This window comes from Tympanuchus pallidicinctus, unplaced genomic scaffold (genome assembly GCF_026119805.1).
Source record: "Tympanuchus pallidicinctus isolate F22 unplaced genomic scaffold, pur_lepc_1.0 scaffold8, whole genome shotgun sequence".
NCBI lineage: Eukaryota > Metazoa > Chordata > Aves > Galliformes > Phasianidae > Tympanuchus > Tympanuchus pallidicinctus.
Genome location: NW_026294802.1, coordinates 55,023,250 through 55,038,181, shown reverse-complemented (window position 1 = coordinate 55,038,181; position 14,932 = coordinate 55,023,250). Strand labels below are relative to the sequence as shown.

Sequence of the window (14,932 nt, the reverse complement as noted above, 5' to 3'; positions counted from 1 at the left end):
AGCCCGGCTATTCTGGGCAGCTGGCAGCATGTGGAGGTGGCTGGGATCCTCGCGAGGTCGGCACCGCAGGGCCCTTTGTGACGTCCAAAGAGGTGCACACAGCGCACGGCACAATCCTTTTGGAGAGCCATGTCACACAACCTGTGCATTCTGTTATCCCGTGGATTCCAACAATTAGCACGACACATTTCCTTGCAACTCATACAAGTACTTGAAGGAGGCACAGCACACCAAAAGCCATGGAGCTGGATGACTTCCCCAAGGAAAGCACATGGCCCAGGGAGTGCACAGGTCTCACCTGTGAGCCGTTACCTGCAGCCAGGAGACAGCGTGCAACAACAATGCAACCCAGGCTGCCATCGGCTGGTGATGAGGTGTCCCTGTTATTCTTTGAAAAGTTGGAAGGAGGTTAAAAAAGGAACAGCGAGATTTTAGCAGCCTCTTCTCTTGAGGAAAATAGTTGTTTATACCTCGGCTCTGGGTTTCATGTGATCTAGTTTATTTCTTCAATGACAAGATCCTTTCCAGAAGCGAGAATGCTTCCTTTTTTGCCAACACAACAGTACCAAAATCAGAGGGAACTCTTGTCAACACAAAACACACCAGAATTCCCCGCTGCTGAAATACTGGCACTAGCTGTGCAACACATTGTGACCACAAAGGGGCAGGTCCTACACTGCTGAATGTGCGGCCTGTGTCAATATTTGCAGAGATGTCAATGGTGGGGACAGTCTGTCTGCACCTGAAGCACTGGGAACAAACAGCTTCTGACAATAACGGAAGGAAGAGAAAGGCTCCCAGCTGGACCAGAACCCAACCTGCAACAAATTCATCTTCGAGAAAATGTACCTGAGCTCACTGAGAGCTGCTTTGCTTCTCCCAGCAGAGCTGCACCCTTCTTGGGATGTCCCGGGGCTGTGTGCACCTCCGACCTGCTGCAACACCCACCAGTATCACGACAGATGTACACAGCTATGCACACATGTACGTGCTTTTCCACCCAGCTGCTCCCCCACACCTCCCTCTCCCAGTCCCCACACAGCTCTATCTGGGTACCCAGTGTAAAGCACAATCAGACACACGTCCTCACATCATCCCAGCCACCCATGGGCATTAAACCGCAGCCCAGAGGCTGCTGCCCCGACCCCCGCAGGGGCAGGAAGGCAGGGCCCACGCTGCAGGGCAGGCCTGGCTGTGGGTTCCAGGTCCCTGGGGGCAGAGCTGCAGGGTTTGCTGTCCCACCAGCACAGCCGCACCAGCAGTGCTTCCTCCTCTCCACTGCCCAATAACATTCTCTCTCTTGCCTGCTCATAAAATAAATCTGTCAAGATGCTGTATGAGATTACCTATATATTTAAATGATGATCTTGGCTCATGATTACATTATCGCTGCAGTTCAGGGTACGTGCTGTACTGAAGGCAGCCCAGTCCTGAGAGAGTATTATTTCCGAGTGACTTTTATTGTCCATTATCTTACACCATTTCTGTCACGGCTGTGATGTCTGGTAGGAATAGTTCACAACAGAAATATCTCAGTCGTTAGTATTCTCATTGCAATTTAGGCAGATCAACCTTTAAATCTCATCCATCATACTGAAGAGCTTTGGCAAAGCAAGCGCAGCCATGCACGCCGTGCAGAACCTCATTACAGGCTGGGTTCAGCCGCCTGCCCCATCCCTTCTGCAGCGCCAGGTGACGCAGCCCTGCAAAGCCCCACTTCGCACTCTCCCTTTTGCCTGGTGGGAGGGCACGACCCGCTCCTCGCAGCAGACTGCTTCTGTCTGGCGTGTGACAAACTCACTTGAACCCAACAATTAAACTTCTGACAGCGTTTCCAAAAGCAGGGAGTATTTACTGTAAATGCTTGACAATTTTTTTCCTCTCCAGCTCATCTCTCTCAGTCACCTTATGATGACTGGAAATTACCATAAGCAAATAGCAGTCTAACATCCAAAAACCCCTCGTGCTAACGTGAAATACACACCTGCCAACACTGGAAAAAAGGCCCTGTAAATACAAGCATTGAAGGAAAAAACACAAGGAATACCACTGAAATGCACGGGGCAGTGAAGCAGTGCATGGGGAGGACTTTGGAAGGAGCGCCCCATGGACGGCTGCTGTCCTACCGCCTGTCCAGGCTGCACGGAGAGGATTGAGGCACAAATGCTGCACAAATGCGGATGTGCCATCAGCCAGGAGAGTCAAAATCTTAGGCTCCGCATGAAGAGGAAACTGTATCTACATACACAGCAGCAAATGTAACAGAGCATGGACACAGCACACCTGCAGAGCCTGGGAAAGCATAAAATACATGGAAGTGTGAACAAACTCTTAAAAACAATATTAACATCACCCAGTTATGCAACTTTAGATTAGGTTTAGTAATGCCATCCATGACCAAAGGGCTAATATCCTAACTAATAAAATGCTATTCACTCGGAATGAAGTAAGCTCTGAAGGACGAACCACAGCAGGCAGAAATTGGCTTTCTCCATCTGTGGAACCAGGGAAGCTTCAAATGGCAGAGCCTGGCTCTGGTGCTGTGAGTAACTAAGCATCAGCCACCAGACACAACTAATAGTTGTGCTTCAAACCAAAACTGTCAATAGTTTTAAGTCCTAAGGACACTGTGCTGCATTTTTTTTTAATCGAAGTTCATGTGAATGACATTTAACAGATGATGTTTTTGAAGCCTTTCAGAAGGTTATCTTCATCCAACTCATATGGATGCAAGTTACAAACGTTCCAACTATGGAAACGACCTCCAAGAATGAAATGTTGAGATCCTAGTTTGCACAGCCTTAGCAGGCAGTAACAGGGTGCTTGCCTCCTGAACGCCTTAAACCCACCAAGAATGCTGCAGCAAAATGGCTGAGAAGCCCTACAGCTTCATGTCAACAACTGATATTCGTTAAATAAATGCTGTGACAGACACTGTAATTCACTGATCCATACCCAGAAGCAAAATGACATTAAGTCAACAAACTTTAAGCTACCCGAAACTTATTCCCATTTGTGGCAACATTATCTTTTCAAGTACTCTCCAGTCTAGTTCAGGGACAAATCTGTAGTGCAACTTGGAAGTATTCTCCAAGCATTCTCTGCATCAGCATTCCCCTCCTTCCATCTATACTACACCTAAAGAGGGTACTTAGCTGACAGGTCTGACAGAAGGGTTTTCGTGCCCTTACCTTCATCAGCTCCCACCACCAAGCAGGCAGGCAGCTACCAGCTTGCTTCCAGTTTTGGTTCAGCATCTCCCACATATCCATCCTGCCTCCCTTCACGCAGCTCCTCGTTGCAGCAGCACCCTCCAGCTTAAAAGGCTCTGATGTGCCTGAGCTCTGTGTGCTGTCCCCCGCGGCTCCAAACACACCGAACAATTTCTTTCTCCCTTCTATTTGATCCTTGCTGCTGTTTCACTGTTTTCCTGCAAATCCCCTTCTTGTGGCACACAACAGGTTTAATGCGAGATTTTTGCTGTTAGTGCTTTTTTTTTTGGTTGTGTGGTGTTTTTCTTTAAACACTCTGTGAAATCACCTCCTTAGAACTCAGCCCCAAATCAGAAGATAAAATTGTTTTTGGAAGTCTCCTGAACACATTTTAAACACTACTTAGCTCCATCCATTCATTACAAGGGACGGTTTCACAGGGCTCCCATGAAACCCATGCCAGAGGTACTCAGTGATGTATGGCTGTGAATAAGGAGTCACGGTGACAATGAGACAAATGCTCCTCTCCACCAGTCCTACCGCTTCCTTCCCTGCACAGAACTTCCTACTGTGCCGCCACCTGCACATCTCTGTGTACACTATTCCTACTGTAGGCAGATATAATCAATACATACTCACATACAAAATTGAGTATGGACAGCATTCAGCTGCATTTGAAGTGAAAAACAGTTATTCTGAAGACAAGTAATAGAGCAAATACTGACCAGCAAGAGTGGGCTGTGTTTTTTCCAGCCAGCACTCACATATGCATAAAATTCAGACAAGAAGCCAAGGCTCCTTAATTCCTACTCTTCTACGTGCAATTCTGAGCCTCTGAAAGCACCGGGTTGCCCAAGGAGGCTGTGGATGCCCCATCCCTGGAGACGTTCAAGGCCAGGCTGGATGAGGCTCTGGGCAGCCTGGTTGGTTGGCGACCTGCACACAGCAGGGGATTGAAACTAGATGATCTTGGAGGTCGTTTTCAACCCAGGCCATTCTGTGATTCTATGATTCATTTTCACAGTCTTTAAAACAGCAGAGACAGATCTCGCAGGCCACTACTAGCATTAACGAAACATGCTGAAAACAAACACATACTCAAACTACCTGGAATTTTACTGTGTTGCTTACTAAGCATGCAGCAACATGCTTATCTTCTAACTTGTAATGCAATAGAACTTTCAAGCCTGAAGCCAAATTATTTAAGAACATTTATGCTATCCTCCTCAGAACTCATTCAATTCCGAAGAAGGAAAGATGTGCCAGACACTGCCACATCTCTCCTCCTGCCTGCAGTAACCTCATGCGTGGCCATGAGGGGTGCTCTGCACCACAGCCCTTGCAGCCAGCACACCTGGCTCTCATGCAGGGAAAAGGAACCCAGGGGACGTTTTTTATATATGCACATCCAACTTCAAAACGTCAGGACAACAGCTTGAAGTATTTACATTTCTCCTAATCAAAAGTCACAGGAAATGATGCTGAGTACCACGCAGCACAGCCGATCTGAAGATTCATACCATTCAAATCCAAAGGCAACTTCAAAGCCACCTCGTAAAGCCTGCGTGAAGCAGACACACAGCCAGATGCTGCAGGAGCTTCCCAGCATCCGGACCTTGCAGGAGCAGCCAAACGGAAGCAGAAACTCTTCCCAGAGTAAACAGGTTTAACATTTCTCTACTTGCAAAAACAGCCACATTAGAAACAGGTTTGGATCCTTTGTCCACTAAATATGATAAGGACAACTGTATTAGCATCTCTATTGGTAAAACACTGTCTTTCCCTACACATTCCTGAGGATCTGGAACTGACAGCACCTGCTTTATGTCTAACGCTGCTCTTGGCTTCATCTCCCCAGGGCACGTCCACCGCCTCTCCTGCAGACACAGCTCCTGGATCTGCGCTGCACATCGCGGCTGTGGGGCAGAACAAGAAGATCTGTTCTTCAGGAAGTCTGCACAGCTACTTTGATTCCTTATTTTGCTGACAGACAGGGTTAATTAAGTTCTTGCAGAGAACTCTCCCTTTCCTGGGCTAAATGCCCAAATTCTTTCAGGATTCACAAGACTGTCTATTTAAATTGGGTCCAATTTTTCTTGCTGCAGAGGCCTGCACAGAATGTTCTGATGAGAAGCTGGGAATCAACCTTTTGAGAAAATCATAACTGAACGCACAAGCTCTGTGCAACACAGAAACCATTCAGTGCCACCTTCCGCTCTGTGCATAATGACTGTGTTATGTTAATAAGCACCAACGCTGGAGCATGAGCCCAGCAGTGCCAGTGGATCGCCTAAACCAAGTAAGCACAGGTAAACTCAGACCCATCCTCCATGTGCTTCCATCACACACTGCCATGATCCCCTCCTTTCCCCACCTCGCACCTGCAGCTGTTTCTCACCAGCAGTGGATGGGGGCCAGGAGGGGCTGGGGCTTTTCCCAATGCCAGGAAGCCTTCTGTCCAGAGCCGTGAAAAACAGAGCTGCTGCACAGGCACAACCCTCTGTACTTCCCAGAGCACAAGTACCAGCCTGTGTAAGGCATTCGCACAAGAAGTTCCATCGTGCAGTCATACTTTCAGGTATTCCTATAACACATCCAAAGCCTTTATTACATCTCCTATACAAATTAAAACCACTCTAAGGAATTTTAAGTGCACACAGACACGCCGAGGGCCTCCAACAAGGCCATGGCTCCCAGCAGCAGTCCTAGCTGCATCCAGAGACTGAAGCTGCTGCCCACAGACAACAGCTCCCAGCTGCCTGCAGCTCAGAATTGCTGTTCACGGCTCATAGACAGAGTGACAGCAACACTACTGCTCTGTCTTAAACCCAGCTTCGTTTTGTTGTAGAACCAAACAGAAAACAACATATTGCATACACAGTTTTCAAACCACAAAGTTAGGTCAGACACATTACACAAGAGCCAGAATTTCAGTGTGCAGCCTGAGCAATAATTCCAGCTAGCTTTAGACATGGCAGATCAGAAAAGCTGGTGTTCTCACTGCTTAATGGGGTTTCTAATTAACTTGATTAGCCCACTCAGCTCACTCATGAAGCACAGCCTCGTGAACAAGTGATTTTTCAGTCCTGCAACACAGTGCTTGCAAGAGGACTTCATAAATCAATGGAGCTGAATTGAGGTTAAACAAATGCATCTGCAGCCAGCACAGAGCTCACGTAGGAGAGGTGACACACCTGGCACTTCAGGAAGAGGAAGTATTCTGAGAGGCTTTTTTTTTTTTTCTTTTTTTTTTCTTTCAGAGAGTGTCGTAAGTCAGAGCCACAGGTGAGCAGACATAAACGGCCTCAGATCAAACAGGACACAGAGCGAATGTGAAGTCCCAGCACTGGGAACACAGCAGAGAGGAGGCAGAGCTGTACCACTCTTCGGAGGTCAACCAACCTCTGCGGCACAGGAGGCAACAAGGAGGCTGCTCTGCCACGGCTCGCAGCGACTCACTGCTTCAAGAGTTTGCAGTCTAGCCCAAATGCTGCTGGCAAAGTGAAGCTGCCCTATGAGGAAGAGAGCGGCCATGTGCGCTCAGCAGAGCGCTCAGCCACAGGCCTGAGAGCAGCAGCAGTCCTCTCTGCAGAACAGTGCGAAGGGAAAGCCACGGGCAAAGGCAACTGAGTCTGGAATGCCATGGACCGGATGCACAAACAAAAGCTACCCAGGTTGTGCCTGCTGCTGGATGACTTCAGAGAAAATAGAAATTTTAATAAGGTTCTGTGTAACAAATTGGAGACAGTCTCCAAAGGAAAAATATATTCCACATCATCTAGCTGCTATTATCAAACTCATTAGTGCTACCTGTGTCAGCAATAAAAGGAGCAAGCTGGCACTCACCTGTCCCCAGCCTCAGATGAACAAGAGGAAAGACAACAGGCAACCGTGCCAAAGCCTGATGAGACCAAGGATCCGTGGCTCACTTTGAACCTTGCTTCTTACAAGCACACAGGTCACTCAGACACACGTGCCAACCCAGGCCTGCCTTCCTCACATATCTTCCAGCTGCCCCACCTCCCCACAGCCCAGCCCCAGGGATGCCCCCAAGACCCCATACCCCAGCCATAAACACCTTCCTATTCTGAAAACAAACTTTCCTTTATTACCCTTTCTTTTTTAACCCATAAGCATACAGTATTATGGGCATTACTGGAGGAAAAAGAAAGGGTTACAGAGAATGCCATTGTGATGCGCTTGCAAAACACAACCAACTCCAGAAAGAAACACCTGGCCAAATCTTTGAAAACAACACTGCTATACCCAAAGTGCTAGAGATCTTGTGGTTTACCTCTGGGAAGAAAGAAAAGCACATCCGAAGACAGGTTCCTGAGGGGATTCATTAGATCCTCACAGAGCCATCACAGACACTGAAACCTGCTTCTGCAGCAGAAGATTCATCTTATACATACAGAACAGAAAAGCATGAAAGAAAACACAGCAGACTGCACGTCAGTTACAAAGGTAGCAGGAGGAGGAAACTCCATATGACACTGCTCAGCATTTCCAGCCGACCAACCCACCACCTGCCAGAAATCTGCCACCCTTCAACTTCCACGAGAGCTGGTTGTGGCACAAGCCATCGGCGATGTCCCCAGAAGGCTTTCCAAGCCACCAGCGATCTCCACCACAGCACACCCCTCTGCCCCAGCACACCACAGGGCCGGCTCCCAGCAGGACGTGCCCTGGGGACACTGCAGAGACATCGCCTCATTGTCACAGGCCACCAAAACCCTGTCGACTTGAACAGATTTCCACTTTAAAACCGACAGCTGCAGTGAGAACAGGCTGGGGTCAGCGCCCATCTCACGGGGCCAAGGCCTCCCCCAGAGAGCTGTGTGCTGCCAGGCACGGCAGTGTTTGACTTACAGTCATCAGTTACAGCAGTGCCCGACCGAAAATACCTAAGCACTGTTTGCAGCAGTTTTGGCTTAAGTAGCTGCCATGTGATTAACAGTGAGTTCTTCAGAGAGGGCTGCGGCAAGTTTTCCCTGCTCCCTCCATTAGCAATGAAGCACAAAAGCTAAAATAAGTCATCACAGCCACTTTAAAGTACAAACCAGGGAGAGTAAAAGAAATCCCAATAAACAGGTCACACTGTAAGTTATTGCATTCCACTGCACACAAAAAACCAAGAGCAAACACAGGTAAAGAACTGTACCCAGCACTGTTTACCCTTTGGACGGTGAAGTTCTTACGCCTGACATAACGTTATAAATTGAGTAATTGACCTGTAAGGAAGTAAGGAGCTCAGGAGAGTTAAAAATTACCCCATAAATACCATAAAGATTAACAGATTTGTAATACCCACCCAAGAAGCACTTACTCTAAGTAGAATGATTATGAAAACACAGCAAGAATATTTACTACATAGCACCGACTCCAGTATATACAGACTGCCACGAAAGGCAGCGCTGGTTCTTAATATAGTGACAGCTGAAAGTCACCACTTGGATTTCCCGACTGACTAAAGGGTAACACACAGCCGCACACCGCTCTGACTTACGTGGCTGCTCTGACACAGACCCGCAGCGCCGGGGGACTTTTCCAACGCCCTCCTGCTGCTGTTGTCCTAGTTGAGCATTTTTAAGATTCGCGTTTTGAGCAGCTGTTTGATAGATGATCTAATTAAATACCGACAGCACACGAGGACAAAAACAGCAGTATCATGAAGGAAAAGGGGACTTCTGGTGCCCACATTTGCTAATATCTATTTCAGTACAAGTTCCTCCCCTTGAGGGAAAAGGAACGCTGCAATACCGACGGCTTTTTCTCCCCATCTTCTGCCTGCAATAACGGCCACGCATACCAGAACCCACCACAAGGTCTCCACAATAGTACTGACACCCACAGCATTTCTATGCAGGAAACACAAGACATCCCAACGATGACAAAACCATCACTTTTCAGGATGGCAGAGAATTGTCCACAGGGGAAGGACACAACCCAGACTACACCTGAAGTTCCTTACAGGAGTGGTGCTGAGTTCCCTGCGAAGCGTCCGCCTGCAGGCCAGCACTTCCCAGCTGCTGCTGCATCACCTACAGCAATACTAACTTCCAGGCAGGCAGGAAACAGCGCCAGGTTAAGGACAAAGTACTCTCCAAAGTAAGGGAGAACACAGAGCAGTGAACCAGGAACACGTGTTCCCCACTGCTGAGGCCCTCCCCACACGCACAGCGCTCACAGAGCATCCGCACGGTGCCGGCTCCTCGGTCAGTGTGGGCTCAGGACTCTATCCACCCCACAGAGCATTTCCCACTGCCCCAAACGGAGCAGTGCTGAGCCCCACACAGCCCACATGGAGCCCGTGGCCGAGGGCCACGTCAGCCACTGCAGGAGCACAGTGAGTGCTGTGGGGCTGTGGTCCACCGCCAACAGTCCAAAAATGAAAACAAACCAATGGCAAAGGAACAGTCATAAAGGGAAAAGCCGTACAGCAGCAGCCACTGCTTTTGCAGGTAAGAAAACAAGAAAATAAAAGTGCAATCTCACCATCTCCTGTATCTCATCTGGGCTGTGCTGTAACGCCCACAGCGCCCCATAGCTGATACAGCACATACAGAAATACAGCAGGACGCCAGACCACCCCAACCTCTGATCCCAACACCGAGCTGCACAGCTCTGTGCACAAACCCATTTCCAGAACGCTGCTGTGGGGTCCCCTCTTCCCCAGCACAGCCCTCAGCAGGTGGCCTTGGCTCCAGCAGACACAGAGGGGCCCTCCATGCCGGCCCGAACCATGCTAACAGGCATCTGCTGCTCATCCTCCAGCTTCCGAACCGCTCCATTCTGTCGTGCAAACAACACAAGGACAGGACTGCCAATACCACTGTTATTCTAATAAAACACTGCACAACCCAAAGAGGTCATTTGCAAAGTACCCCCAGGTCACCAAATCACCAAACATGCCTGTCATCTCCTAGTCTGTGCAGGAGCACTGCTGTGGGTGAGGACTGCTTCCCCAACCCAAGGAGGGGGAGCTTTGAATCAGTACCTATGCCCTGCAATTCTATTTCTACTTCCTTTTTTTTTTTTTTTTTTTTTCCCCTTAAAAAGAGACATAATAAATAACTCGTTCTGACTTCTAAACAAGCATTTGTGAGCTTTCAAGAATGCTCTGGAATGCACAATTCCTCGAGTCTCTTTCGCTTACACCATTTCGTTTTGGATACAGCCTGCCTCTGGTTCACTTAAACGTGTAACAGGAAACTGGGATCTGAGCTGCAGGTAGTGTTACGTTACTGCCGGTTCTGGAAGGAAACCTTTTTAGAAGTAAGAAGCGAAGGGGAAGGATTTCTCCTCTCCATCTGCGGCAGACAGCTGCTCGCTGCCTGGAATCTGTGGTAGCAGACACTCAGAGCAGCACCACGCTGAAGTAAACACTGCGGAAATCTAATTTCTTTAATTGCACTGACAGTGTAGAAGTACTCTCAATATGATAGTTGCCATGTGATAAACCGAGTCATCTGATTAAATGCTGGAAGCTAAACAGGCAGTTGTCATCCATTTCATTAAAAGATGTATTTTGTTGAAATACTTTAAATACTCTGAAAACTTTAAAAAAAACCCTAAAACCGTCAGGAAGACTCAAGAGAGCTGTGTGTGTACACCCATGTGCTGCACAGCCAGGTGTCTGAATGCTCAGCACAGGTTAGAACTTGAAGTAACCATCCAAGCCAATATGCATACAAGAAATAAGCCAAGATAGAAGATATGGCCCCATCGGGCCATAAAAAGCTTTGACAGTTTTACAGACTGCCGTGTTGGAACCGCCATTAAAAGCAACTCCCCACAGCTTTCTGCCTTCACACAACCACCATCCCATGTCACTGAGCCTCACTGCTGCCCCAGCTCAGCACCCCCTGCCCGGCCCCACAAACCTCCCCCACACCTGCCCAGCATTTTTAAACAAGGGCTTAAGGTCTGTGCAATTCACTCTGCAGCAATTGTGACCTGCAAGGAGGAAAAAAAACAGCATGCTTTTAAAAAGTACTTTAAAATGTAGATTTTGCATTTTGTAGATTCTGCTGCCCAAAGCAAACAGCACTGGGGATACCACCCCTTCCCTATGGAACCTACTACTGCTGTTGGTGGAAAAGCTTTATAATCACTGTCCATTTGCTCTCACATCCAACCACCATGCCATACCTGCCACAGCACTGCCAAAGCAGAGAGCAAACCCTCAGTGGGATGCACTGAGCCACACACCTGCTGTGGGGACGGCCTCCCCAGGCCCAGCTGAGCACAACGAGGGGCAGGGGCTGCCTGCTGCCCCAGGTGCACACACTCAGCACTCCTTTGTGAAGACATCCCACCTGGGTCTGTTCCCCCCTGCAGAGAGCCATGGGGGCAGCAAAAACTGCCCCTGCAGCAGTTTCTCTTCCCTAGCAGCCTCATGAAGTGGTTCCAAAGAATCCAATTCTTCGCCTTCTTGGTTTCACACCAGCTCATTTTGTGGAACAAATTCAGCACCCAGTTGCTCCCTGTGATGTCGAGTCACGCTATCTCTGTTATCCTCAGTTTTGAGCTGACCCATCCTTACTGTGCGCACAAGCTGTGCCAAGTGCTTCCGCGCGCTGCAAGCTTCCCAACAGAGCCAGTGAGCACAGCAAGCACACCAGCACTAACAGGGTTGCTACAGAAGAAACTTTTCAGGGTCCCTGTCTTTCAAAGCTTTCAGCCTTTCTATACCTTTACACAGGGGAAGGCCATTCAGTCCAGCACTGAACATCACCCACCTGCACCAAACACCCTCTGGCCCCAGCACATCAGCACCCCTTGGTAAGTGCTATCGATGCAACCAAGAGCTCTACTTCAGCTGCACAGATGTTCTGCGTTTGTCTTCTACATGGTAATAACACTGCTGCAGCATGCATTCAGACTGGAGACAAAGGCTGACATTCCCTACAGACCAGCACAGCACCCAGACTGTGTGTGCTCCATCAGCTGCTCCCACACAGGGCGGAATGGACAGCTTCAGCAACTTCATGAGACAAACACAGGAATGTGTCACAGGTAAAATGCTCAATCCTGGCTTCTTGAACCAGAATTCTGTGCCCACACCCTACAAGGCATCTTGGCAACTTTCCATCTCAATGTGCTGAATTTTAATAATACTGAAGAAGTTACATAGTAAAGATCAGCCCAGCTTTCCAAATGAAGCTTCTGGTTCGTTTGGGTGGCTTTTTTTTTTTTCATTAACTGGAAAAAAGACAACTTTCAAGGGTTTTTTTCTCACAAGCAGCCTGTTCTACAGCAAGACCATCTAAGAAGAGTAGATCAGAGTGAAAAAAGCTAGAAACTCAAGTTGAAAGTTGCACTATTAAACCTCTTTTCTACAAGAAATGCGTCCTGGCAAGGCTTCCATTTAGGACAGCACAACAGTCAGGCCCCCAGGGTTGCACTGATGCCCAACGTCATCAGCTGGGATTTGGCATCCACAGACACAGCAACTGCAGCTCCGTGGGGGGCCTGCCCCAACCCAGGGCATCTATCTGCCAAGGCCTCAAGGTTCAATATATTTGGCACACATGAGGTAGGAAAAGGTGCTCCTTCCATTCACTAATTCATCTTCTACACAGCTAGAAAGTGTTCTGAAGGTGCACAGGAGATGAACCTGACTGTCACTATCTTCATTTTGCAGTCACAAAAATGCAGGAGTAGAGAAAACCCACACAAGTATTTCTGGCACCAACCCCTACACAAAAATAAACAAAAATCCCTAACTCATTTCACTCTGAAAAAATAACGGCTAAATGGATCCTTCTGCATGTCAAACCAAACCAAACCAAACCCAGGCCCGGTTGAGGCCCTCAGACCCACAGCTCACGGAGATGTGGGAGCGCAAGATGGATGGCAGAATGCCCTGCTGCCATCTGCAGCACCACCTCGATGGCGTGAGCAGGAGCACGGTCTGCTCAGCGCTCCAACCGGCACGAAGCCCCAGAAGCAGCAGGACTGCAGGCACCGGGCCCCGCCGAGCCGTGCACCCACAGCTGCTTCCCCAGAGCAAAACGAGCACCGAGCACCGAGGCACCGGAAAGCGCAGAACTCTCTGAACTGCGTCTGTTCTCTCGTCTGTGTGCTGGGAAAGAAATCTGGAGCAGCATCCAGCACGCGGCAGAAGTGCTGCAGCCAGAGGCCGGCTCCGAAACCTCCTCTGGGGCTGAGACCCAGCACTGCTCCCACAGCACCCTCCTGCCACAGCAGCCGCCCCCGTTTTTCTGCTCGTTGCTAAGCCCCGTAGGGCACGAAGCCGTAGGCAGCGGGGGCTGCAGCGCTTCTTTGAAACAAGTTCCTTTCTTTTTTTTTTTTTTTCCCCTGTTGCTTCCTAAAAGAATACGACTGTCACCAAGAATGTCAACAGGAAAAAAAAGTAGCAGTGGAAAGAGTTGGCGGCGGTGCTGCGCCGAGGTTTGTCTCAATGCAGGAGCAGAACTCAAACGGCTGCGAGCGGTGATTCACAGCGCTGAACTTTTAGAAGAGACGCCGAGATGACAGCGGGACAGTCAGAATGTGTCAGGAACTGACATCACCGCCCTCCTCAGCGCTGCCCCGCTTCCTCCCGCACCGCCCCGCGGCGCACAGCCCGCACTCCGCGCTGCCCGCTGCTGGCGGCCCGTCCCGGCACGTGCGCGGAGTCGCGGCTGCGCCCCTTCCCACCGGCGGACGAGCCAACAATTCGAAAGACAAAAAGCAGCGATGCGGCGCCGCCCCCCCCCGCAGCCCGGGCTCTCCGAGCTCCCCCCGCACGTGCCCGCACGCAGCCCCGGGCTCGGGCTCGGCCCCGCCGCCCTCCGCCCCGCGCCCCCGCGAGGCCCGTTCTCCCCGGGGCCGTCCGGCATGGCCGGATTCGGCGTGGCGTTCGGCGGGTCCCCGCGGAGCTCACCTGCGGCCGGGGGAGCGGCGGGGCCCGCGCGGGGCGGCCCGGAGCGGGAGCGGAGCGGCGCCGCGTCCCGGAGACGACTTCAGCCGCGCGCGCGCGTCCCCGCAGCGCGCTCCCGCGCGCGCCCTCGGTGGCTGCCACGCAGGCCGGGCCGGGAGCGCGCGCGGCCCCGCGCTGCCCACCTGCGGCCCCGCGTTACCTGGCGGCCGGCGCTGCCCCCGCTCCTCCGGGCGCGTCTGCGTCCGCGCGCGTGTTTTCCACGTCCCGCGATGAGTCACCGCGCGGAGCTGCCCCGGAGCGAGGGAGCATGAGCGGAGCCCTCCCACCGCCCTCCCGCGGCCGGCCTCCCCCGGAAAGGGCCGGCTCCCCGCACCCAGCGCGGCCGGGAGGCGGCGGGGAGGGCGCGGCGGGACCGAGCCGAGCCGGGCCCTCAACCGATCGCGGCCCCGGGGCAGGGAAGGCGGGGGAAGGGCCGCAGGCTGCGCCTCCACGTAGCGCTCCGCTGGGTTTTGTACGAGCGGAGAAAAAGCCGAGAGCGAACGCGGCGGTCAATAAAAGCGAAAGCGCAAGTCTGGTTTACTTGGCCCGACCGGGCGGAACCGCAGCGCCGTCCCAGATCCGGGCAGCGGCACCTGCGGGCCCCGGGGGCAGCGCGTCCCGATGGGTGCCGGCAGCCCCACCGGCCGCACCGCCGCCTCTCCTCCTACGGCTCTGCGCCAAACGAGCGCAAATTCAGAGCGAACGCGCACGGGCCGCACAGCGCGAGGCTTCCCGCTCCGTCCCGCGGCGCTGCTCCCGCGCACAGCCCGGCTCCGCGCAGCTCCGTCCC

At 51.2% G+C, this 14,932-nt stretch overlaps 1 protein-coding gene across 4 annotated transcripts in view; it reads right to left on the bottom strand.

Moving 5' to 3' along the window:
• NEK6 (NIMA related kinase 6) overlaps positions 1–14,434 on the bottom strand; it is a 46,519-nt gene extending 32,085 nt beyond the window's left edge. Inside the window, exon 1 of one of the 4 annotated variants that reach the window (XM_052668165.1) lies at positions 14,303–14,434. Coding sequence is in view for 2 of the 4 variants with exons in the window: in XM_052668163.1 (XP_052524123.1) it covers positions 9,187–9,253 (67 nt within the window). In the remaining 2 variants the exon portion in view is untranslated. Of the gene's footprint in view, positions 1–7,506; positions 7,574–9,186; positions 9,269–14,106; positions 14,170–14,302 lie in introns of those variants that run through there. The other 3 variants (XM_052668166.1, XM_052668163.1, XM_052668164.1) reach the window with 3 other exon arrangements.
• Between the last annotated feature and the right edge of the window lie 498 nt (positions 14,435–14,932).